This window comes from Alnus glutinosa, chromosome 2 (assembly GCF_958979055.1).
Source record: "Alnus glutinosa chromosome 2, dhAlnGlut1.1, whole genome shotgun sequence".
NCBI lineage: Eukaryota > Viridiplantae > Streptophyta > Magnoliopsida > Fagales > Betulaceae > Alnus > Alnus glutinosa.
The window spans coordinates 224,468-248,612 of NC_084887.1; the positions used below are offsets into that span (position 1 = coordinate 224,468).

At 38.5% G+C, this 24,145-nt stretch overlaps 4 protein-coding genes and 1 long non-coding RNA gene across 5 annotated transcripts; 4 read left to right on the forward strand and 1 right to left on the reverse strand.

Annotated features, from left to right (window-relative positions):
* The first annotated feature begins 73 nt into the window (after window positions 1–73).
* On the forward strand, window positions 74–17,510 carry LOC133861134 (cytochrome P450 724B1-like). The gene is made up of 10 exons (XM_062296850.1): window positions 74–407; window positions 513–837; window positions 943–1,095; window positions 1,304–1,400; window positions 15,080–15,222; window positions 15,319–15,405; window positions 15,530–15,608; window positions 15,743–15,849; window positions 16,896–17,017; window positions 17,156–17,510. The coding sequence occupies exons 1-10, from the start codon at window positions 199–201 to the stop codon at window positions 17,247–17,249; spliced, it is 1,416 nt and encodes a 471-aa protein (XP_062152834.1). The 5' UTR covers window positions 74–198; the 3' UTR covers window positions 17,250–17,510.
* Window positions 3,775–7,993, forward strand: LOC133861493 (uncharacterized). Its single transcript, XR_009899026.1, has 3 exons — window positions 3,775–4,210; window positions 4,352–4,398; window positions 7,671–7,993. It is a non-coding gene; the product is annotated as an uncharacterized LOC133861493 (long non-coding RNA).
* LOC133861492 (uncharacterized) lies at window positions 8,093–12,600 on the forward strand. The gene is made up of 6 exons (XM_062297279.1): window positions 8,093–10,024; window positions 10,117–10,374; window positions 10,460–10,565; window positions 10,661–11,307; window positions 11,485–12,370; window positions 12,550–12,600. Exons 1-4 carry the CDS (start codon window positions 8,223–8,225, stop codon window positions 11,291–11,293), a joined length of 2,799 nt encoding a protein of 932 aa, XP_062153263.1. The 5' UTR covers window positions 8,093–8,222; the 3' UTR covers window positions 11,294–11,307; window positions 11,485–12,370; window positions 12,550–12,600.
* On the forward strand, window positions 13,083–14,430 carry LOC133861135 (uncharacterized). Its single transcript, XM_062296851.1, has 5 exons — window positions 13,083–13,132; window positions 13,238–13,330; window positions 13,445–13,546; window positions 13,639–14,059; window positions 14,167–14,430. Exons 2-5 carry the CDS (start codon window positions 13,253–13,255, stop codon window positions 14,337–14,339), a joined length of 774 nt encoding a protein of 257 aa, XP_062152835.1. The 5' UTR covers window positions 13,083–13,132; window positions 13,238–13,252; the 3' UTR covers window positions 14,340–14,430.
* Window positions 17,511–17,735: 225 nt separating the features above from the next.
* Window positions 17,736–23,322, reverse strand: LOC133860898 (subtilisin-like protease SBT5.3). The gene is made up of 11 exons (XM_062296555.1): window positions 23,160–23,322; window positions 22,970–23,079; window positions 22,789–22,886; window positions 22,539–22,703; window positions 21,859–21,973; window positions 19,809–20,343; window positions 19,502–19,599; window positions 19,131–19,376; window positions 18,900–19,014; window positions 18,595–18,808; window positions 17,736–18,414 (listed from the first exon to the last, which is right to left on the reverse strand). Exons 1-11 carry the CDS (start codon window positions 23,268–23,270, stop codon window positions 17,879–17,881), a joined length of 2,343 nt encoding a protein of 780 aa, XP_062152539.1. The 5' UTR covers window positions 23,271–23,322; the 3' UTR covers window positions 17,736–17,878.
* Window positions 23,323–24,145: the final 823 nt, after the last annotated feature.

Genomic DNA, 24,145 nt, shown 5'->3' on the forward strand with positions numbered 1-24,145 from the left:
GCGTTTGATCATAAGCATAGAATAATATTTGAAGTGTTTCTCTGGGGGTTTTATTTATTATAGGAGTGAGGTATATGGATATTTCTCTGCTTAACAATAAAATAAATAAAGAAAGAAGGTATATCTCAATAGCTCTCTCTCTCTCTCGCTATATATATATATATAGCTAGGGAGCCGAGGTTGATATAACTTTCTTCGATGGCCGGAGGTTTTTGGCTTGTTCTTATAGTTGGCACGTTCGGGTTTGTGTTGGGTCTCATTTTGAACCATTTCTTGCCATTGTTCTTGAGGCTTGGTCCTGTCCCAAGAGGGAGTTTTGGTTGGCCTATACTGGGTGAAACGCTTCCTTTCTTGAAGCCTCATCCTTCTAATTCTCTGGGAGCCTTTCTAAAAGACCATTGTTCTAGGTGAGCAAGCATTTGTTTAAAATATTATAGGCTTCCTTCCCATGAAAGGGATCGACAGAATAAAAAACCAGCAGTGTTAGGTTTTTTGAGATTCATGTTTTTCAGGTATGGGAAAGTGTTCAAGTCGCATTTGTTCTTGTCTCCGACTGTGGTGTCGTGTGACCAGGAGCTGAACTACTTCATACTTCAGAATGAAGGGAAGCTGTTCGAGTGCGGTTATCCGAAACCCATCCATGGCATTCTTGGCAAGGCCTCCATGCTGGTGGCTGTCGGCGACACTCACAAGAGGCTTAGAAGCGTCGCACTCTCCCTCATCACCATGACCAAATCCAAGCCTGAGTTCCTCAATGACATTGACTCAACAGCCCTCCGTATACTCCATTCATGGAAAGATAAATCACAAGTCATCTTTTGCCAAGAGGCCAGAAAGGTACCTTATGTATATTGATCAACTACTTGGAACAACAAATCCAGACAAAAGCAGCAAAATGACGTTTATTTTCTCTCTGACTCTTTTTTTTGGTTCCACATGCAGTTCACATTCAATGTAATAGTAAAGCAGGTGTTAGGTTTAACCCCAGATGAGCCACAAACTAGCAGAATTCTTGAAGATTTTCTCACTTTCATGAAAGGGCTCATATCCTTACCTCTCTACATTCCTGGAACTCCATATGCAAGAGCTGTTCAGGTCCTTAAGCTAAATTCTTGATTTCATTTGTTCTAGATCTTCACTATGCCAAAAGGGAGGAAAAAAAAAAAAACAGCAAAGAGAGAAGATAAGAAAAGTTTAGATAGCTTTGTTTTATACAAAACAAGCATATATAAGCTTCTTTTGTTTTGTTGCGAAAAGAAGGGCATGTGACTAACTTTTTATATTGACCAATGTCTCTTTACAGGCTAGAAGTCGGATATCCTCTACAGTTAAAGCAATTATGGAGGAAAGGAAAAGAAATTCTGGGAATTCTAGAAGGAGTGATTTTCTTGAGATACTTCTGCGTCACTACAAAAACACCTTCATTTTGACGCGTGTCTACAGTACCCGTTACTGTAGACACGCGTCCAAATTGACACGTGTCATTTTAGACACGTGTCAATTTGTGAAGCCGTCCAAAATGGACACGTGTATTAATACACGTGTCCATTTGGACACGCATATGCAATACACGTGTCCATTTGGACATGTGTATTTCATATACGTGTCCAAATGGACACGTGTATTAATACACGTGTCCATTTGGACACGCATATGGAATACACGTGTCCATTTTGGACGCGTGTATATAGACACGCGTCCAATTGGACACGTGTATTCCATATGCGTGTCCAAATGGACACCTGTATTAATACACGTGTCCATTTGGACACGCATATGGAATACACGCGTCCATTTGGACACGTGTATTTCATATGCGTGTCCAAATGGACACGTGTATTAATACACGTGTCAAAAATTTATTAATTCGCCAAATATATATTAAAAAAAAAAATTCTGTGTTGTATTAATTATTTAAAAAAAAAAATCAAAAAAAAAACTCCTTACATTATTAATCATACAAATCTAATCCAAAAATACGGTGTAGATTACCCTAACCTAATTTACATATTGTACTATATGCTATATGTAAATTTGTTGGTTGGAATTTATACTTTTTAGGTTCCTTATTTATATATATATATAGTATACTATTAAGCACGTAAACCCTAACCTAATTTACATATTGTACTATATGCATAATTATACAAATTTGATGCTAAATATATAATTAAACTAAATAGTTTAAATTAGGGTTTAGTTTTGTACACCATCTACGTTTAGAAACCAAAAAAAAAAAAAAATTAAACATAACAAAGTTAAAAAACCTATAATTAATACTATATATATAGATATGCATGCATGTAAACGGTTTAGAAACTATATACAGTAACCTTTTTATTTATGTCTATATATAGTAAATGCAATTATTTTTAGAGTTCTGCGCTACATAATGAATTAAATACTTATAGTTTAGTCCCTCGTAAATTTATGGCTATATATAGTACATACCCTTAGGGTTAGGGTTTATAGCATATAGTATATACACTTAGGGCTAGGGTTTATACCTATATATAGTATATATACTTAGGATTATGGTTTATCGATATATATAGTATATACACTTAGGGTTTGGGTTTTAGGGTTTATAGGTATATATAATATATACACTTAGGGCTATGTGTTATAATTTTATTGATTTTACGTTTAATGAATAATAATGTCAATATATTTTTCACGTGTCATTATTGTACACTTTTAAGTATATATATATATATATATGTTAAATCACGAGCAGTTCAAAATTAGATTGTTCCGATATATATATATAGTTATAGTTATAGTTATAGTTATAGTACATTTACTTAGGGTTTAGTTTTATAGCTATATATATATATATATATATATATATATATATATATATATATATATATATATATATATATATTATATACTTTTGGATAGAGGATTAGGGTTAGGGTTTATGACTAGATATAGTACGTACCCTCATGATTAGAGTTTATAGCTATATATAGTCTAGCACTTAGGGTTAGAGTTTAATTTTATGGTTAGGTTTTAGTTTTTATTTTTTATGGTTTTAGGTTTTAGTATAGTACGTACCCTTAAGGTTATAGTTTATAGCTATATATAGTATATACACTTAGAGTTATAGTTTAATTTTTTGGACCATTAAATTATTATTTTTTAAATAATATATTTATTTCTATATATAATTATTTTTTATTATATATATAGATATATTTATTACTTTTTAAATTAAATACAATTTCTACTATGGGGGACGTGTATTTTAGGGTTAGGGTTTTTTTCTATATATAGTACATACAGTTAGGGTTATGGTTGTTTGCTATACAAAATACATACACTTATGATTAGGGTTTATATGATGAGTTATATATATATATATATATATATGGTGTACTTATAAGTACGTTAACCCTAACCCTAAATTGACATATTGTACTATATGCATAATTAAACCAACTTTGTGAAGCATATATGTAGACCCAAAAAAATAATAATAATAATTAACATGAGTTCATGCAGTGCATGTACATGCAGTACATGCATTGCATGAACTTAGGGTTGCATGGGTTTATATAAAATAGATATATATATATATATATATATAAAATAGATATATATATAAAATAGATATATATATATATATATATATATATATAAAATAGATATATATATATATATATATATATATAATATATATATATATATATTAAATATTAAATATATATAGCATGTGGAGACGTGTATTTATAAACACGTCTCCAACTGTTTGGCCGGATGCCGCGCGGGAATTCTCCCGCGCGCCACCTGGCCAAACATTATATATTATATACGTAAAACTAATTAATAATATAAATATATATTATATTATATAAATTATATACTTATATTTATATATAAGAAATGGGTAGCTTCCAGAGGAAGCTACCCATTTCTTCTCTCTCGCTCTCTCTCTCTCTCTCTCTCTCATTTCTTCTCTCTCTCTCTCTGTCTCTCCGGCGAGCTCAGCCGGCCGGTGTGGTGAGCTCCGGCGTCGTCACGTCTCCCTCTCACCGACTGTCTCTCTCTCACCGATTCCCTCTAGCTCTCTCGCTCTCTCTCTCTCTCTGTCTCTCTCTCTCTGTCTCTCTCTCTCTGTCTCTCTCTTTCTCTCTCTTTCTCTCTCTACTGGGACGTCCCTCCGGCAGGGGTTGGCTAGGCCGTCGGTTCCCTTTCCTCCGGTCGGGTCAGTGGCTCTCTCTCTCTCTCTCTCTGTTCAGTCGCCGGTACTGCTCTTAATATATATTGCAGATAAATTTAGTGTTATATATATATACATTTGCTAACTTTTTTTTCCTTTCTCCATAATGTATATCCGAATATGCAGGTATATATATAAAGAAGGAGCCCTAAATCCACAACCTACCGTCGACAGTGAGTAATTTCCCCTTAAATTTGTATTTCATTTTTTTTTTCAACATGTAAATGAAATACTGATTGAATATATATTGTAATAATTTTTATTGTAATAATTTGGACATTTGTTCTTGATTGATAATTGTAATAATTTTTGGACTGTGTTATATTTTATTTTTTCAATTTTGCTGAATCAGTGTAAGCTTAAATTACTGTTTTTTTTTTTTTTTTTTGGGGGGGTTTTCTTGGAGTAGGTATTTCATTTTTGCTATAGTTTGTGTTTTTTTTTTTAACAATGCTGCATGTATTTTTGTGTTAGTACAGATTTGATATTTAGAAATTGTGTAGGCGTTTGTATTTTTGTGTCATTTAGTGTTATATGTATTTTTATTTTTTTGAAAGCCATGTTCTTTTTTGCCATGTTGTGTTTTTTATGTTTTTAATTTTTCCTATCCTAATTTTTTATTTGAGAGGTTATATATATATATATATATATTTTGAATGTGTTATTATGGATTACAATGTTTTTTTGTTAGTCAAACAAAATCAAACAATGTCCGATATTAGTTTAACGTTTAAACCAACGATGACACTTTTGAAAATAATAAATGGGAACAACCAATAAAATGGGTTTGAATAAAAAAAGAAAAAATATTAAAATTGACCGTCTACTTTTTAAGAAATACTTAAACTCCAACCCTAAACTTTATATCTTCAAATCATAACCATAAAACCAACACAATAATAAACCCTTAAATAAACTTTGAATCCTACACGTTCTTAAAAAAAACCCTTACCCTAAACTCTAAACCCTAAATCGTAAACCCTAAAAAAAAAATTCCTACACTTAAAAACCCTAACCCTAAACCTTAAACCCTAAACCCTAAACCCTAACAAACCCTAAACCCTAAAGCGTAAAAAAAAATATCATACACTTTCTAAAAAAAGAAACCCTAACACTAAAAACAAAAGTCCTATCCTTAAACCCTAAACCCTAAACCTTAAAAAAAAAAAATTATCCTACACTTTCTAAAAAAAGAAACCCTAACACTAAAAACAAAAATCCTAACCTTAAACCCTTAAAAAGGAAATTTCCTACACTTTCTAAAAAAAAAATTCCTAACACTAAAAACAAAAATCCTAACCTTAAACCCTAAACCCTAAGAAACAAAAACCCTAAACCCTAAACCCTAATCCTAGATCCTTTAAAAAAAAAAAAAATTCCTACATTTTCTATAACCAAACCCTAACCTTAAACCATAACGAACCCTATATCCTAAACCCTAACAAAAAAAAAATCCTACACTTTCTAAATTTATACCCTAAACCCTAACAAACCCTAACCCTAAACCCTTTAAAAAAAAAAAAATCCTACACTTTCTAAATTTATACCCTAACCCTAAACCCTTTAAAAAATAATAAAAAAAAATCCTACACTTTCTAAATTTATACCCTAACCCTAACAAACCCTAACCCTAAACCCTTTAAAAAAAAAAAAAAAATCCTACACTTTCTAAATTTATACCCTAACCCTAACCCTAACAAACCCTAACCCTAAACCCTAACAAACCCTAACCCTAAACCCTTTAAAAAAAAAAAATCCTACACTTTCTAAATTTATACCCTAACCCTAACCCTAACAAACCCTAACCCTAAACCCTAACAAACCCTAACCCTAAACCCTTTAAAAAAAAAAAATCCTACACTTTCTAAATTTATACCCTAACCCTAACCCTAAACCCTAACCCTAACAAACCCTAACCCTAAACCCTTTAAAAAAAAAAAAAAAATCCTACACTTTCTAAATTTATACCCTAACCCTAACCCTAAACCCTAACCCTAACAAACCCTAACCCTAAACCCTAACAAACCCTAACCCTAAACCCTAACAAACCCTAACCCTAAACCCTAACAAACCCTAACCCTAAACCCTTTAAAAAAAAAAAATCCTACACTTTCTAAATTTATACCCTAACCCTAACCCTAAACCCTAACCCTAACAAACCCTAACCCTAAACCCTAACAAACCCTAACCCTAAACCCTTTAAAAAAAAAAAATCCTACACTTTCTAAATTTATACCCTAACCCTAACCCTAACAAACCCTAACCCTAAACCCTAACAAACCCTAACCCTAAACCCTTTAAAAAAAAAAAATCCTACACTTTCTAAATTTATACCCTAAACCTAAACCCTAACAAACCCTAACCCTAAACCCTTTAAAAAAAAAAAATCCTACACTTTCTAAATTTATACCCTAACCCTAACCCTAACAAACCCTAACCCTAAACCCTAACAAACCCTAACCCTAAACCCTTTAAAAAAAAAAAATCCTACACTTTCTAAATTTATACCCTAACCCTAACCCTAACAAACCCTAACCCTAAACCCTTTAAAAAAAAAAAAAAAAATCCTACACTTTCTAAATTTATACCCTAACCCTAACCCTAACAAACCCTAACCCTAAACCCTAACAAACCCTAACCCTAAACCCTTTAAAAAAAAAAAATCCTACACTTTCTAAATTTATACCCTAACCCTAACCCTAAACCCTAACCCTAACAAACCCTAACCCTAAACCCTTTAAAAAAAAAAAAAAAAATCCTACACTTTCTAAATTTATACCCTAACCCTAACCCTAAACCCTAACCCTAACAAACCCTAACCCTAAACCCTAACAAACCCTAACCCTAAACCCTAACAAACCCTAACCCTAAACCCTTTAAAAAAAAAAAATCCTACACTTTCTAAATTTATACCCTAACCCTAACCCTAAACCCTAACCCTAACAAACCCTAACCCTAAACCCTAACAAACCCTAACCCTAAACCCTTTAAAAAAAAAAAATCCTACACTTTCTAAATTTATAACCTAACCCTAACCCTAAACCCTAACCCTAACAAACCCTAACCCTAAACCCTAACAAACCCTAACCCTAAACCCTTTAAAAAAAAAAAATCCTACACTTTCTAAATTTATACCCTAACCCTAACCCTAAACCCTAACCCTAACAAACCCTAACCCTAAACCCTAACAAACCCTCCTAAACCCTAACAAACCCTAACCCTAAACCCTAAACCCTAAACCCTTACAAACCCTAACCCTAAACCCTAAAAAACCATAAACCCTAAACCCTAAACTCTAACAAAAAAACTAAAACCCTAAACTCTAACCATAAACCCTTTAAAAGGGAAATAAATTCGTACACCCCATGTTGCGTGACATGCTCAACTTTTTTACACGTTTATTTGTTTGACGTATGATTTGTCTTGTCCTCTTAACCCTATACAGAGGAATATGGACAAGTCTTGGATGTCAGCACCTAGGGGTACGACAACGTATAACGACGGGTGTAGGGCGTTTGTGACATTTGCCGTTCGTAACTGTACGGCCGTCGATGGAAAAATTTACTGCCCATGCAAGTATTGTCGAAATAACCAGCGTCACACTCCTGATTACGTTCTTGCCCACCTGACTGGAGGTCGGGGGATGAATCCGGGATACCATTTGTGGTATATGCACGGTGAGACTACGACTGGATCCGCTATTCCTGGTCAGTGTTCGAGTTATCACAGTGGCACAGAGGCCGCTGACCATAGCACTGAACATGGTGAAGTCACAGAACAGGAGGGTGTCGCTGTGGAACAGGATGATAACATGCACGCCATGTTGCGTGACGCCTTCGGCGTGCACGTTGTTCCTGAAGCCGCAAGTACTCTTCCGCAACAAGTTGATGAAGATACGTCGTGCGAGGACGCATTGAAGTACCAAGAGCTGTTAAAGACTGCCGAGAAGCCCCTTCACCCTGGTACAAAGCACAGTAAATTGAGTGCTACTGTACACATGTACAACTTGAAGTGCGTTGGAGGTATTAGTAACAAGATTTTTTCAGACATTCTGGAATTCATCAATCAGTTGTTGCCTCCTTGCGATGAGGCATTGCCAGATAACACGTACGAGGCGAAGAAGTTCCTAAGTGGCATGGGTCTGGGGTATGAGAAGATTCCGGCGTGCCGTAACGACTGTATGTTATTCTGGAAAGACAATAAAGAATTAGATTCATGTACCGTATGTGGAGAGTCTAAGTGGAGGGCTGATACACATGTAGATGATGATGGTGAGATCATATCAGCGAGAAAAAAACGCCCGGTGAAGATCTTGAGGTGGTTTCCACTCATCCCACGGTTGCAGAGGTTATTCATGTCTGAGCATACTGCGCCCCATATGAGATGGCATGCAGAAGGCCGCACTAGGGATGGCGTATTGAGGCACCCGGCCGACGGTGAGGCATGGAGATCGTTCGACATTTTACATCCAAATTTTATGGCAGAGAGTAGAAACGTCCGGCTTGGTTTGACAGCAGATGGATTTAATCCATTTGGGAACATGAGCACATCTCACAGCACATGGCCCGTAATGCTTGTGCCGTACAATTTGCCACCTTGGATGTGCATGAAACAGTCGTCCTTCATCCTTTCCTTGGTTATCCCTGGACCGAGCTCACCAGGTATGGATATTGATGTTTACCTTCAGCCATTGATTGATGAGTTGGTGGAACTGTGGAATGTAGGGGTACGAACATTCGATGCTTCAAAGAAGGAAAATTTTATTATGCGATCTCAGTTGATGTGGACGATAAACGACTTGCCAGCGTATGCAGATTTATCAGGTTGGCCTAACAGGGGTGCGAAGGCATGTCCTTGCTGTATGCAATCGACGCGTTCTATACGCTTAAAGAACGGGTGCAAATTTTGCTATATGGGGCACAGGAGATATCTGCCGCCTGAACATCTGTGGCGGCTTAACAGGAGGACATTTGACGGTACCGAAGAATTTGCCAGCGCACCGATTGTGCCATGCGGATACGAGGTTCTCCAACAGTTGGACGGAGTTGCGTTTGGAGATGAGACCGCGGGTAAGAAGAAGAAACGGAAGAAGCGGAAGAAGGGTGCAGGGAGTTCCGATGTTATATGGAAGAAGAAAAGTATATTTTTCAGATTGCCGTATTGGAAAGACAATTTGCTTCGGCACAATCTTGATGTTATGCACATAGAGAAAAATGTCATGGACAATATACTTGGCACTATTTTGGATATAAAAGGGAAAACGAAGGACAACTTGGCAGCTCGGCTGGACTTGCAGGAAATGGGGTTGAGACCTAAGTTGCATCCGTTCACGGCCGCCAACGGTAAAACGTATATTCCCGCTGCCTGTCACACAATGTCTAGAGAGGACAAAGAAAATTTTCTGAAGGTTCTTCGAAATGTTAGGGTCCCGGACGGATACGCTTCGAACATTTCACGATGTGTTCGGCTCAAGGACCGTACAATTTCTGGCTTGAAGAGCCATGATAGCCACATACTGATGCAACAGCTTCTTCCAATTGCACTGCGTAAGTCATTGCCTGATAAAGTGGTTAGACCTCTTGTGGAGATTTCTGCATTTTTTAGAGGCATATGCTCAACAAAGCTATCACAAGAAGATATGGACCGACTGCAGGGTGACGTCTGTATCACTTTGTGCAAGCTAGAACAGATATTCCCTCCAGGGTTTTTTACCAGCATGGTCCACTTGGTTGTGCATCTTGTGCGCGAGTGTAGACTAGGCGGACCCGTGCAGTATAGATGGATGTACCCGGCAGAGAGGTAAAATTCGGCGTAATATGTAAATAAATATTTTTATTTAATTGTAATCCTAATTGACGACAATTAAATTGTCGTGTATGTGTTTAAACCAGGAGTCTGGGGAATTTCAAAAATAATGTGCGCAATAAAGCAGCTCCTGAGGGGTGCATTGCGGAGGGGTACATAGCGACCGAGCTGGTAACGTTCTGTTCAAGGTATCTGAATAACGCACCAACATTCCACAACAGACCTCAGAGGAATCCTGATGGATCCAAGGGAGCGGGCACGCGTGTTACCATGAACCGGTTGATAATGCACCAGATTCATCGTTATATTGTGTTCAACTCTGAAGAGTTTCACAATTTGCGGACGTAAGTAGTCCTAACCTTATATTTAGCAGAATTCGAGTAAAAGTATTAATAACAATTATTACATAATTGTATACGCTGAATGTAGGATGCACAAAGACGCGCTTAGGCGATCATGCACTAGGGGTCGCATTACGGAGGCTCTTATTGAAGCACAACATCATGAGCAGTTCTGCGAATGGTACCGTGCATATGTAAGGAAATAGTTGTAAATTTTAAATTGGATAAATTTATGCGGGTTCAGGATTATAACCCAATGTGATGTTTACTATTTGTAATTAAAACATAGGTCGATGGCCTGGACGATCAACGTAGGGAGGAATTGGGCCACAAGTTGGTTATGCGTTGTAGAGGGCTAAAGGAGACAGCGGTGAAGTACAACAGGTACGTGGTAAATGGAAAATTATTTCGCACGCTTGCTCATGATGTGGGAAGGAGGACTCAGAATAGCGGCGTCTGTGTTCCTACCGTTGAAGGCGAAACGTACTACGGACAGTTAACCGATATATTTGAGGTCGAGTACTATGACAGGACTACGTACGTCTTATTTAAGTGCAATTGGGCAGACCCCACAATGGACAGAGGATTCACAATAGACGAGTATGGCCTAGTGTTTGTCAACTTCAATCACCTCGTCCACAGGGGAGAACAGATTCAGGACGAGCCGTACGTGCTTACATCTCAGGTGGATCAAGTATTCTACGTAGAAGATGGAAGGAACCCAAATTGGGTTTGTGCGGTTAGGACCAAACCGCGCAACGTGTACGACGTTGGACAGGGGGATGGGAGTAATGAGGATGGTACAACCTACCATGAGTGCGTACCGCTCGTACTAGCCACTGCTGACCTACCAGATACGAATGACGAATTCGAGTACGACAGGCCCGACGTAGATCCTATTGAAGCTCCCGTGATACAATGATTGATGTATTTGTTGTGAGTATAATTAGCTTGAACTCAATACACTTGACTGATATATATATTGCTTGTACAATTCGCTTGTACTGAATACAAATTTTTATTAATTGTATAAATTTCGCTGTTCTTTAGTATGTTCATTAAAAATATATTAAAAAAACATATTCTAATTAATTTGTCTGCATTTGTTCGCAGGTATTGATGGACCAGAGACCCCCTCATTATGCGTATCGGGCACCTAGCCCACCCGTGCCCCCCATGACCACGCCCACTGTTTCGACGGCATTGTATTCTGCAGCGTGGCCACACCACCCAGACGGGCCTTATAGACCATTGTTGCCGGGTACGGTGGCCGTGCCCACGGCAGATCACGGACAGAGCAGCACAGCTGGACCTTGCAGCTCTCCATTGTCGGAGCTGCCGACATTATCTCAGATAGGGTTCACCCAACCGGGTAACGCATATCGATGGTGGCTGCGAGAAGGGATGGGGTCACAGGGTTATGCGCCGTACTTTCCGTATACGTATAGTGGACCTATGACGTGTAACCCTGATAGTGAGACGCAGGATGTAGGATTTCCACTGTCACAGACCGGGGAGATGCAGATGCCGGCTATGGGGTTGGGACAGATACCGGCACAGGCGGCGATGCCTGGCCAGATTTTGGGGCCGAGACAGATGCCAGCATCGGGGGCGAGTCAGGGCCCGGGCCCGAGACAGATGCCAGCATCGGGGGCGAGTCAGGGCCCGGGGCCGAGACGGATGCCAGCATCGGGGGCGAGTCAGGGCCCGAGGCATGTAGAGAGCCAGATGCCTTTATCTGGTGAGAGCCAGATGCCACTTTCCGGTGAGAGTCAGATGCCACTTTCCGGTGAGAGTCAGATGCCAGATGTGGGGGGGAGCCAGAGTACCCATGAGGAGGACGTTGCGATGTTGGGTACCGATCAGTTGGCCCCCGGTAGTCCCCAGGATATGGATTCAGATGATGATCAGCAGAATCCACAAGCCGGAGGGGTTGGGGAGGAGGTTGCGGGCGACCCAGCGACCCAGCACATACGGATTGAGCAGATTCGGTTGATGGGTAAGTACATATTTAGACATCCTTAAAACTCATATTCTCTTACCAAATTTTTGTTTTTTTTGTTTTGGTTTTTAAATAAATAAATATTTGATTAGAAATTGTTTATATATATATATATATATGTTCTTTAATCTTATGATTAAATTTTTAACATTAATGTTGAATATTTCTTTCATTAGGGTACAACCCAGACGGGACCATTTATTATGAGGTGATTGACGACCCAGCGAGAAATTGGGTCCTCCCGAGGGGTAAGAAGGTTGTATTGCAGTACAATGCTGCTATACAACCTGTAGGACGGGCCTGCAATCGATTTCGGCGGGCTGAGGGCAAGATGATCAGGAGTGGGTCCTACATACACATGCGGGACGAATGGGCGAAGGTAAATAGGCAGATTAAGCAGGCAATGTGGGACGCGCTGATGGTATGTCTATGAATATAATTTAATTATTTATTTGAATTAAACTTGAGATTAATGTATTTCTTGAAGTTTTTAAACCTATAAAAATGTGTTGAATGTGCAGGAGGAGTTCTATGTACCTGTATCAGTAGACGCGCGCAGGGCACAACAGGAGGCTTTATGTGATATTGGCCGTAAGCACCGCTCGTGGAAGTCGAGGTTCAAAACCAAACTACGTATTAGAGACGGTGACACGCCCGAGATTATCCGTGCGAGAATGCCAGACAATTTTTTTGGCAACTATGACGCAGAAGACGTAGAGTTCCTGCTGAGAGATTGGTGCCGTGAGCAAAAAATCGTATGTAAGCCAAGAAAATGTTGTGGTTTTTTAATAACAGTTTATTTAATTTTAGTTTTAATTTAAGTGTGTCAATGCTTACATTTTTATTTTCATGTTAAATGCGTAGGCAACCTCTGAACGGATGAAGAGGCTGCGTGAGCAGAATGACCTTCCTCATTGTACGGGATCTAAAAGTTATGCCAGATTTAATCACGAGGAGGTATGAAAATATATATGTTTATGTTATATATATTTGTTGATAATTGTTTTTATTTTTATTTATACTATTTTTATCGCTATCTGTTTCTTATATATGTCAACTGCATGACGACAGACATGTACATCTGGCACGCCCCCCACTCGCGCCGCGTCGTTCGTGAAGACCCACACAAGGAAGGACGGCACTCACGTGAACGAACGTACACGGGTCCTATGCGTATGCTACTGATTTAATTTACTATTATTTTTAAAATTATGTGTGATTTGTCATTATTCAATATATGACTTGTTCATGTTGACGACGTACAGGAAAGGATGACGCAGAGTTTATCCAGTGATCCAGCCGCCACGCAAAGCGTCTCCGCAGACACGGTGCGTTGGGCACCGAACGACGCTTACGAACAGGCGGTTGGGAGGCCTGAGTATGCAGGGAGGGTTCGGCAGGTTGGGCCGAACGTCACACCTGTTCGGGGGACATGTTTCTCATATAGGCCTCGGTCACAAGGGGGACCATCTCAGGGCACGTCTCGGGATTGGGCCGAAAACACTCGGAAGATGGAAGAGATGCAAGCGGAGCTACAGGCTGAGCGAGCGAGGAATGACCTGTTGGAGCAGCGCCTGCGACAGGTTGAGGTCTTCATGTCCTCCATGGGAGCATCAGCACCATGTCTTGGTACGCCTTCACCTGCACACGTAGGTAGTACGTCGTCTGTTAGTAGTGCATCTGCAGGTATGATTTATACTGTGTGTAGGAAAAAATTAATTTCAATTTATTTTAATTACTCCTTTAATTTTGCAAGTAATATTATATACTTTAATTGTCTATATGATTTGCAGGTAATTCGACAACGGTTGGTACGTTGTCGCCTGTTGGACGACGGCTAACCCAGCATTCCATTGTCGCTACACCTTCGCCCGCTACACCATTCCTTGCTCAGCAATCGCCGGTTGGCGATAACACGCCTGGGACGGTACCTCCTCATTCGCAGGGACGCCCTTCAGATTTGTAGATATTTTGTGTAATTAATTTTTATGTGTAAATATTTGCTTAGTTAACGAATACGTTATTAACTTATGATTTGTGTAATATTATTTTGTGTAGTTTTTCTGTAAAATCAATATTTTGTTATTTGTGGTCGGAAATAATAAAATTTGAAATAACTATTAAAATTATTATACCAAATAATTTTAAATAACCAATACCAAAACTAAATTGAAGAAAAAAAATCCAAATTGGGTTTTTTATTTAATTAAATTTTTAATTTAATTAATTAATCGTATTTTTAATTTAATTTAAAAATACAATTAAATAATTAAATTAAAATTTTATTTAAATGAAAAATTCGATTTGGATTTTTTTTAAAAAAATATAACCAATTTGACACGTGTATCTAAATACACGTGTCAAAACAAGTTGACACGTGTATTGAGATACACGTGTCAAATTTGACACGTGTATCTCAATACACGTGTCAAAGTGTTTTGACACGAGTATTTAAAATACTCGTGTCAAACGGTTTGACACGTGTATCTTAATACACGTGTCAAAACACTTTGACACGTGTATTGAGATACACGTGTCAAATTTGACACGTGTATCTCAATACACGTGTCAACTTGTACACTTAATGTCGTGCACATTTGACACGCGTCTTACGCGTGTCAAAGTGCACGTGTCTAAATGTTTGACACGTGTACAGCACTGTACACGTGTCAAAATGCACGTGTCAAAGTGCATACATTTTTGTAGTGCGTGTTAATAACTTATCTGAAGAAGAAAAAGTGAGTTTCGTTTTGGATTCCCTTTTGGGTGGCTATGAAACCACCTCTCTCTTGATGGCCATGGTGGTTCATTTTCTAGCTCTCTCTCCTCCTGCATTTGAACAGCTAAAGGTGACATTTCCTATTTGCCATGTACATATATATATACCTTCAGTTATATATGGCTACTTCTTGTTGATCACCTCAACTGTTTTGTTAAATATATAGGTAGAGCATCAAAAAATAAGAAGCATGAAGCAGAAGGATGAAAATTTGAACTGGGAAGACTACGAAAGGATGGAATTTACTCAAAATGTAACTACTTTTATGACGTGTTGTTTTTTTTCTGATATGCCTTAAGGTGTCAGACGTTTGCAAAGGATAAGATTTTATCACCTTTGTTTTTTTCTTCACATTTATACTTGTTGTTTTGATTAAGGTCATCAATGAAGCTCTTCGATATGGGAACGTTGTAAAGTTTGTGCACCGAAAGGCTCTCAAAGATGTCAAATTTAGAGGTATATATATTATATATATATGTGAGATGAATACATGCTTTACTTACAATCATGCTTGCATGAGCTTTTTCTACTGTCTAATACTTTTATGATCTGTATTGACAAAAGTTCCTCTTGTTTATTTCGTCTTACAGATTATCTAATTCCATCTGGTTGGAAGGTCCTACCTGTATTTAGTGCAGTTCATTTAGATCCAACTCTTCATGCAAATGCTTTCCAATTCCACCCTTGGAGATGGGAGGTAATTACATCAACCTCAAACCCAGTTGCAATTTCCTAACATGGGTTATGAATTTATAAATTTAACTTCACGCACTTGTCCTTCGGCTGATTTCCTAGTGATCGAAAGGCCTATATATGTTTAACAAGCCCATTATGGGTGATGAGCTAGCCGCTCGAGATCATTGTAAATTAAGACACTTCTATTTCACTTCATTTTTTCTACTCCTTGATGTGGCACTGCCGCGTCAGACAAATTTGTCCCCAATGTCCTTGCTGGGGTCACCCTCAATCTTGAATCGAAAGAACGTCCTAGAGAGAGAATGAAGGTTAAGCACGAAATGTTCTTGATGGGTCACTCAATGTCAACTAGAGAAGGAAATGATCTTAAGGAATTCCCAAAGAGTATTTTGCTAGAATGATGAGGCCCTCATGAATGAGACTCTTTCAGCTCTGCTCTTTATGAAATGTTTTCCCGCACTTGGTTGGTTAGGGAGGATGGCTGATTTAAGGAGAAATGCTACCCTACTTAACTTTTACAAATTGAGCTTTATTAAGATGATGTGTAGCTTATTTATTGATACCTATAACATTTATTTTTATTAGTTGTTTTGATTTAGGGTTTATGGTTTGTTTTACATCAGTTTAGTAAGGCTCCCTTTGTAAAAATTGAAGTACATATAATATAACATTTATCTGATTTAAATCCATAGCTCCCGCTCCGTTATCTGAGCATCCCTTAGCCCTGAGAAGAAAAGGATTTTAGGAGTCCAGCTAGCAGTGGTCCGGAAACCAACACACGGCGTCTTTCCATTGCTTATGTGCCAATCCATTAGGACATGGCCGAGTTCGATCAGTCAGTCTACAGGACTCATCAGAAATGGGCTTGTTGTGCTAACTTTGGGCTGGAAAAGCCCATTTCCAGATGTTTATTCTTGGGTACACCACCACTAAACCAAGACGTGCCAAATTTCATGTGAAATTTTAGGGTAGCTTCAATTCTGTGGTTTATATTGTTGGTAGTGTTACAAGAAAAGTTATTGAAATAATTCTCTCATAAAATCTCAGAGCCAAGATCAAATGCGCAAGAATTTTACTCCCTTTGGTGGGGGGTCTAGATGCTGTCCCGGTTCTGAACTTGCTAAAGTTGAGGTTGCATTCTTTCTCCACCACCTTGTACTGAGTTACAGGTAACCACTTTTGTTGTAAGGAAGTAAATTACTTCACCAACTCTTTGTGAAGGAAGGTATTTTTGAAATTAAGCTTTCATAGTCTATATAATACGTAAATTTGTGCTAAAAATGTGGAGGTTTTGCTTGAACTTGTAGGTGGAGATCAACAGATGATGACCTACCAATAGCATATCCATATGTAGAATTTCAAAGAGGGATGGTACTATATCTGGACCATTGTTCCATTTGAGCCCCCTGCTTCTCTTTATGCTTTGTTCTTTAAGTTGATTACGTGAAGGCTGAGAGGAGTTCCACATCCATGTCTCAACCCCCCCTCCTCTTTTCTCCCCTTGGTTGAAATTCGACATTCTCTTATGGGAGGCCTCTTCCATTCCATTTCTACTTTTCACCTCTGTTCTTGTACTATATAGCAGTGGTTTTAGGGAGAGACATGGATTGAACCAACATTTAATATTTCAAAGTGGTATATGCAGCGTGAAATTATCAGTGATGAAGCTTCCATATGTTATTGTTCTGTTATTTTGTCATTACAACATTATTTCATCCAATGGGTCCCCTCTATGGTTTTTGGAAGCATATATATATATATATATATATAGTATGTTATATGGATCGGGGGACTTGGAACAGATTGTGATACAAGAAATAATATGTTGTCTAATAAAAAGAAAGAATTGAACTCCACAAGATATAATATGGGAAACAAGAAAGTGAATTGAATGGTCAAAAGATTATGAAATATGATTTTTTTTTTTTTTTTCAATTCCTACTTTGCCAAACATTATTAATGTAAGCAATATCGATCCTTGAGGGACAAATATAGAAATACATAGAATTAGCTCGAATACATCAGTTTCTCTAGGCTGCCTTCACCACAATCGGACTCCTCACATGGTGCTTTTTGTCTGACCATATTAAATTTCCAAATACATAGTCCTTAGCGGCATTGGCTTCTTTAACCTTCAGGGTAACATTGAAGCTTTTCTCTTCACCAACCTTCTTAAATTTCAAGCTCTTGGGCTTGACAAGAACTGATATTCCACTTGGTTCTTGGATACGAGCTTTATAAGTTCCTGGGGAACCTACATTCTTTAAGGTTCGGGTCACTGTGATGGAATCTGCTAGTTTAGGGACTGTGATTGAAGGGTAGTTGAAGTTCGTGAGAGTGATAGGATTGGGGCAATTATAGGGGCTATCTGAAAACATTGACACTTGTGTTTCATTGTATCCCAGAGCACATATGAAGCTAAGGTAATCACTAACAGATAAGTCATAAACCAGCCCCGGATCCATAGCACCGTTTGGGTTAATGTGTCCTGCTCCATAACTGAATGGTGTTGCCTTAAAGTGAGAAGCATTAAGCAGTGGCTCCCTGCTGTTGTCCTGTATTTTAGCTGTAAAATTTGAGAAAAGCAAGGTCAAGAAAGAATATTGGAAAAATTAGACCCACAATAATTAAGAACCATCCGCTTTAAGATCCCAAAATTTGTAATCTCCGTACGTTGTCGGGAGTGGAAGGACTTGGATTCCTGGTAAAATAACATGCAATGCAGGCACTAGACTTGCTCTCTTACCCGTTGTCATGATTGCCGACATAATAGCTGCAGGACTCCAAGTAGGATAGAGGGTTTTAAGGAGGCCCGCAACGCCAGCTACATGGGGGCATGACATTGAAGTGCCTGATACCGAATTAAATTGAAGTCGGCGCTTGTCAAATACTTGGTTTGTTGGACCTTGTGCTTCAGTATAGGCTGCTATGACACTAACTCCTGGTGCAGTAATATCAGGCTGAACATACAACAGTTACTATAGAATACATAATCCACACATTTGACCCAGCAAATAAGAAAGACACTAATAGTATTGATGTAAAGGAAACCTTAAGGATCTCAGGCGTTATGGAGTTTGGTCCCTTGGATGAGAAAGCTGCCATGAAAGGTGCTGGCTTTGTGCTCAAAATTGTGGTTGCATGCGTAATGTAAGCTTTTGGAGACCTGTCAAAATTGAAATTTCTCTATATATTAAGAGAAAATAGCTAGGCTCCATGAGCTAAGCTACCCTTTAATTGGCTAATATAAAGTTTAATATTGTTACTGGCGTGTCATCTTACTTGGTTGAATTGCTGTAAGTGAAGACAGTGACCCCATTGGTGAAATTGATGTGGGAAGCAGGGAGGACATGTGCATCAGCAATAATTTCGTTCGCAGTAAGCTCGGTGTTGGCAAGAACCATCCCCACAGCTCCTGCCAGTAGAGCTTGCTGACCCTTGTCGACTCTTGCATTTTGACCTCGAAGACAGACCAAGATCTTTCCCCTCACCTTTCTGGGATCAAGAGTTCCATTCTTACATAGCAGACTGCGCGCATAACCAAGCTAGATCAGCTTGTTGATTAAACACATTTCACATAATTTACATGATTGTGTTGTGTTAAACAATATTAATAAATTTTGCATGATATATAGAAGGAGAATAATCCTTACGCATCTTCAGCTGATACGTTGGCTGCTTTGGCATCTGCAGCGCTAATAAGTGGGTAGAACTTGTTGCTTGCCAAGGCTGTAGATGACAAGCTTTGTCCCTTCATATCAAAGTCAATAAACTTAAATTGTATATATATATATATATATATATATATATATATATATATATATATATATATATATATATATATATATATATATGTAAGAATATATATATATGTAAGAAAGGAAAATGAAACAATGGGTACGTTACACATTAATTAACTACACACAAAAAAACTTGCAAAAGTAAAAACTAATGAGTTACCTCCAAGCGCATCTTGTTCCCAAGGACAACATAACTGCGGAAGTCCCTGTCCATGGTGCTGGCTCCCACTGTGATCTGCCATGGCGCAACATTGGAGACAGTAGCAGGAGTAGGTCCAGAATTCCCAGCTGAGCAAACTACCACAATGCCGTGCTTAACAGCATGGAAGGAGCCAAGAGCTACGCTGTCATTGAAGAAGGGAGTAGACTGCCCTCCCAGTGATACAGACAGAACATCAACGCCATCATGGATGGCCATATCAAAGGCTGCTACTATATCTGCATCAAAGCATTCATTCCCACCCACCGGAGGCCAGCACACCTTGTAAGCTGCCACCCGGGCTCTTGGGGATCCACCCTTTGCTGTCCCATTGCCAAACCCGAACACACTGGCCCCCGCTACAAAATTACCACCGGCTGTTGATAACGTGTGAGACCCGTGGCCTTCATTATCGCGAGGTGTGTCCAAGGTGGAGTTTACTGGACCAAACACCGTAGCATACCCTTTGTTGAAGTATCTTGCTCCAATTAGCTTCCTTAATTTGTTGCACCAATTTGGCACAAAGAATTGCCATATCAGTTAATTGGTGCTTTATAATTAAGTAAATTTTATTTTATTTTATTTTATTTTTAAAAAAACTAATAAAGATTTAGAAAACAAAGCACTGTTTTCTAATAAAGATTTAGAAAACATCTGTAGAGAGTAATTAATATTGTATGGCTTGAAAAATAAATGAATTAAGATAGTATGGATATATTAATTTAAGATATGATCACATGGATGATGCACCCCTAGACAACTAATTTTAGATTCCTTATTTAGCAGTTTTTTTCTTCTTCTTAACAAAGCACTTGTTGACTAGAAGGTACGTAGTGGGATCTTAGAAAATATTAAGTCAACCCAATCTACTATGTGACAACAGGCGCAGCCACAGTGCACTGAACCCCTCGACACTTAATCGAGAGAGCGTCTTTATATGACTTACCTGTTCAAATAAGTTTCGAATAAGTGAGTCCCATTAAAATCTTCTCTCATCCGATGGTTGAGTAGGCCGGTTGCAACTCATAAGTCCACAAATCAAGTGGCAATTTTTCGTGCCACTTACTAAATACTTATGTTCTGTTTGTTTCGACATAAAATGATTTTGACATTTTTTGGTATTTGATAGGTGCAAAAATAATGATCAACGAAAATCATTTTCAATTTAACCGAAAAAACCTCTTTAATTTTTTGAAAACGATTTACCATCAATCGTTTTCTGGATTTAAACTCTTCATTCTTGCACGCATGTTTGTGGGAATTCGTCACCGCCGCGCACTCGAGTTTGTTGATAACTCGACTTTACCACCGAAGATTCTCAAATTTTAGTATATGATTGTCGGAAACTGGCGACACTGGCCAGATTTCAGCGATGATCAACAGATTCCGAGTTTGTTGAAACTAACTAGTACAGTCGGATTCCGGCCGGTTTAGCCAGAATCTACTCTGCCAAAATCCGACGGTAGTTGCCGGATTCCGTTTTACATCGTTGGTAATTTTTTCGTACGAGCTAAATGCTAAAAAATCATTTCAGAAAAATTATTTTTTTAAAAAATAATTTTATCGAAAATATTTTATGACAAAAAATATTTTACGTCAACGGAGGATAATTCAAATAAATGAGCTCCATTAATAGTCTCTGGATCTCATGCAGCTCCAATTCAAACAACTAATTACAGCCAATCCCGCATATTTTTCAGTCTTCTATAAAGAAACGCAAATGACTTTTTTGTGATTTATGAAATGACAAAAGTGTCACCACCGCTTTCGGAGAAAATTTCAAATGAATATGCTTTATGGATACCAGTCAGTCCCCACAGGGCACATTCAAAAAGAGATTATTACCTTTGTGGCTTAGGTTTCATATAGTCAACTTTGTTGAATAGAAATATTAGAACCTTCAAGTTTGAGAGTGATCATAGATTCATATATAGTGGCTACATTTTTCAATGATCTCTAGTGAACCACAATAAACTTAATTACAATAATCATAGATTAAAGAAGGGAGTACCTGTTGCAATGAAAGGCAGTGGTATCAGCAGTGTCATTTTGGCAGATTCCTTTCCACTTTGATGGAATCGGTCCCAAGTGTTCATCAGAAAAGCTCTTGGATTCGGGCCACACACCTAGCATGATCCCATTCATCAAAAAGTTATTCCCATTTCAACATGTTATCCGGATTGTCTACAGCATGCATGATTCTGTTCCATTTCTTCCTACCGCCAAACTCAACTCCCATACCCAAGAGCTGCTTTAAACCCCACACTCCTCTAAACAGCTAAAAGTGATCGACTTCCACCAGATTCTCCATCAATATAGTTTGTCTATTTTCCCATTTTGTTTATGCCAAACTTGAATTATTGTACTCTTTTCTTTTCTCCCTTTTTTATTGGTTGGTTGTTGATATTGAGGTATATTGCAAGAAAAAAAATAAACAAAAAAATTATGACTGGTCAATTTTTGCTATCAAGGGAACGATTCTCCATTCTGACCCACCCATCAACCATGGTTTCAACAATTTCATGATAATTAAAGATCTTATTTGTATTGGTGCAAGTAGATCGAAGTCAAAGGTCCAAATTCAAATTATATAGATAGGATCGATTGAACAAATTAGTAAAAGATGATGTGGGCTTGAGAGTGAAGTAAAATGAAAGTTCAAAGTCGAAGAAGAAATTAAACACTACTCGCCTGTGTCAAGGTTTCCAATAATTGTATCTTCCCCATATCTTGCCTTGTTCCAAATTGAGTTTTTACCAATCACCCCATCATGCTCAAGTCCCAGGAAATCCCATGAACGAGTTGTGTGTAATTTTCTTCCCTTGTTGAGGAAAATGGACACCACTTTCGGATTCTCTGCATTTTGACAAGTTATATATATGTATATATATAAGCAACTCGAGCAGAAGAGAAGAGAACCAAGGAGACACGGATTTCTCACTAGCTATCTGAGCTGCTACTTCATCGTCTAATGTTGCAGCAAAACCATTGATGTGCCTTGTGTATGAGTAAAATATGGATTCTTTCGCCATAGCATGACTGCATGATCATTAAGATTATGTAAGGAAAGAAATGAAAGATGCTGAAACTAATTCAGTAATTAACTATATACGACAGTATACCTTCCCAGAAACGATCCAAGAAACTCATAGTGAGACTCGGTTGCTCGATTAAAATCAATGGAAGAGGGTTCTGGGCCATGTGAATGCGCTCCCAAGTATACCACATATGACTACAAGAAATCATGGAAAAGTATTACTTTTTTTATATATATATATTTGGAAGAAAGAATGCATATAAAATAATGGTTACCTTTTTGTTGGCAAAGGTGGATCTCTGCAGTAGAGCAAAGATAGATCTCTGCAGTAGAGAGAATAGAAGAAATGACAGGAGGAAAAGGGCAGGACCTGATAAGAGTCTCATTGCCTATTTCTTTTGGTAATATTACTCCCCTGTTTTCTGGCCCTTCTTTGGGTCTGAGCGCTCACTCTATATATATATATATAAAAGATCTCTCTCTCTCTCTCTATATATATATATATAAAAGAACACTAAACAGTAGATTTTTAACTATTTTTCCTAATTTAATGCTCCGTTTGTTTCGGCGTAAAATGATTTTCGGAAAATGATTTCGGTATTTTACGGGATTTGGTAGGGGGGAAAATAACGGTCAACGAAAACCATTTTCTGTTTGACCGTAAAACCTTCTTTAATTTTTGGAAAACGATTTACTGTTTTAAAAACCGTAAATCGTTTTCCAAAATTATGTTTTTCGTCTTTACACGCACGTTTGATATCTGACTGGTCGAATCCGGCAATAGTTGGTCGTTCAAAAATAGGCAGCACTGGAATCCGGCATCATCAAGTCACTAGAATAATGCCGGCGTCGGAATCCGACCCCCGGAATACTGCCGGCTGCCGAAAAACCGCCGGCCACCGGAATCCGGCAACTGCGTCGAATGCCGGCGGAATTTGGCCAGAATCCGGTCATGGACAGAAACCGGCCGGAATCCGGCCTGATCTGGCCAAAATGGCCGGAATCTGGCCGGATATGACCGGATCCGGACATTGATCTGGCCAAAATGGCCGGAATCCGGCCTGATCTGACCGGATCTGGCCACTGATCCTGCCGAGATCCGGCCAAAATGACCGGATCCGGCCGGATCTGACCGGGCCCAGAGGTGTCTTGCCGGAATCCGGCAATTTTGGCCGGATACGGCCAAACATGCTCGCCAGATTTCGGCGATGGCGACCGGTCGTCGCCGGATTCCGGCGACATTTACATTTTCAATTTTCGT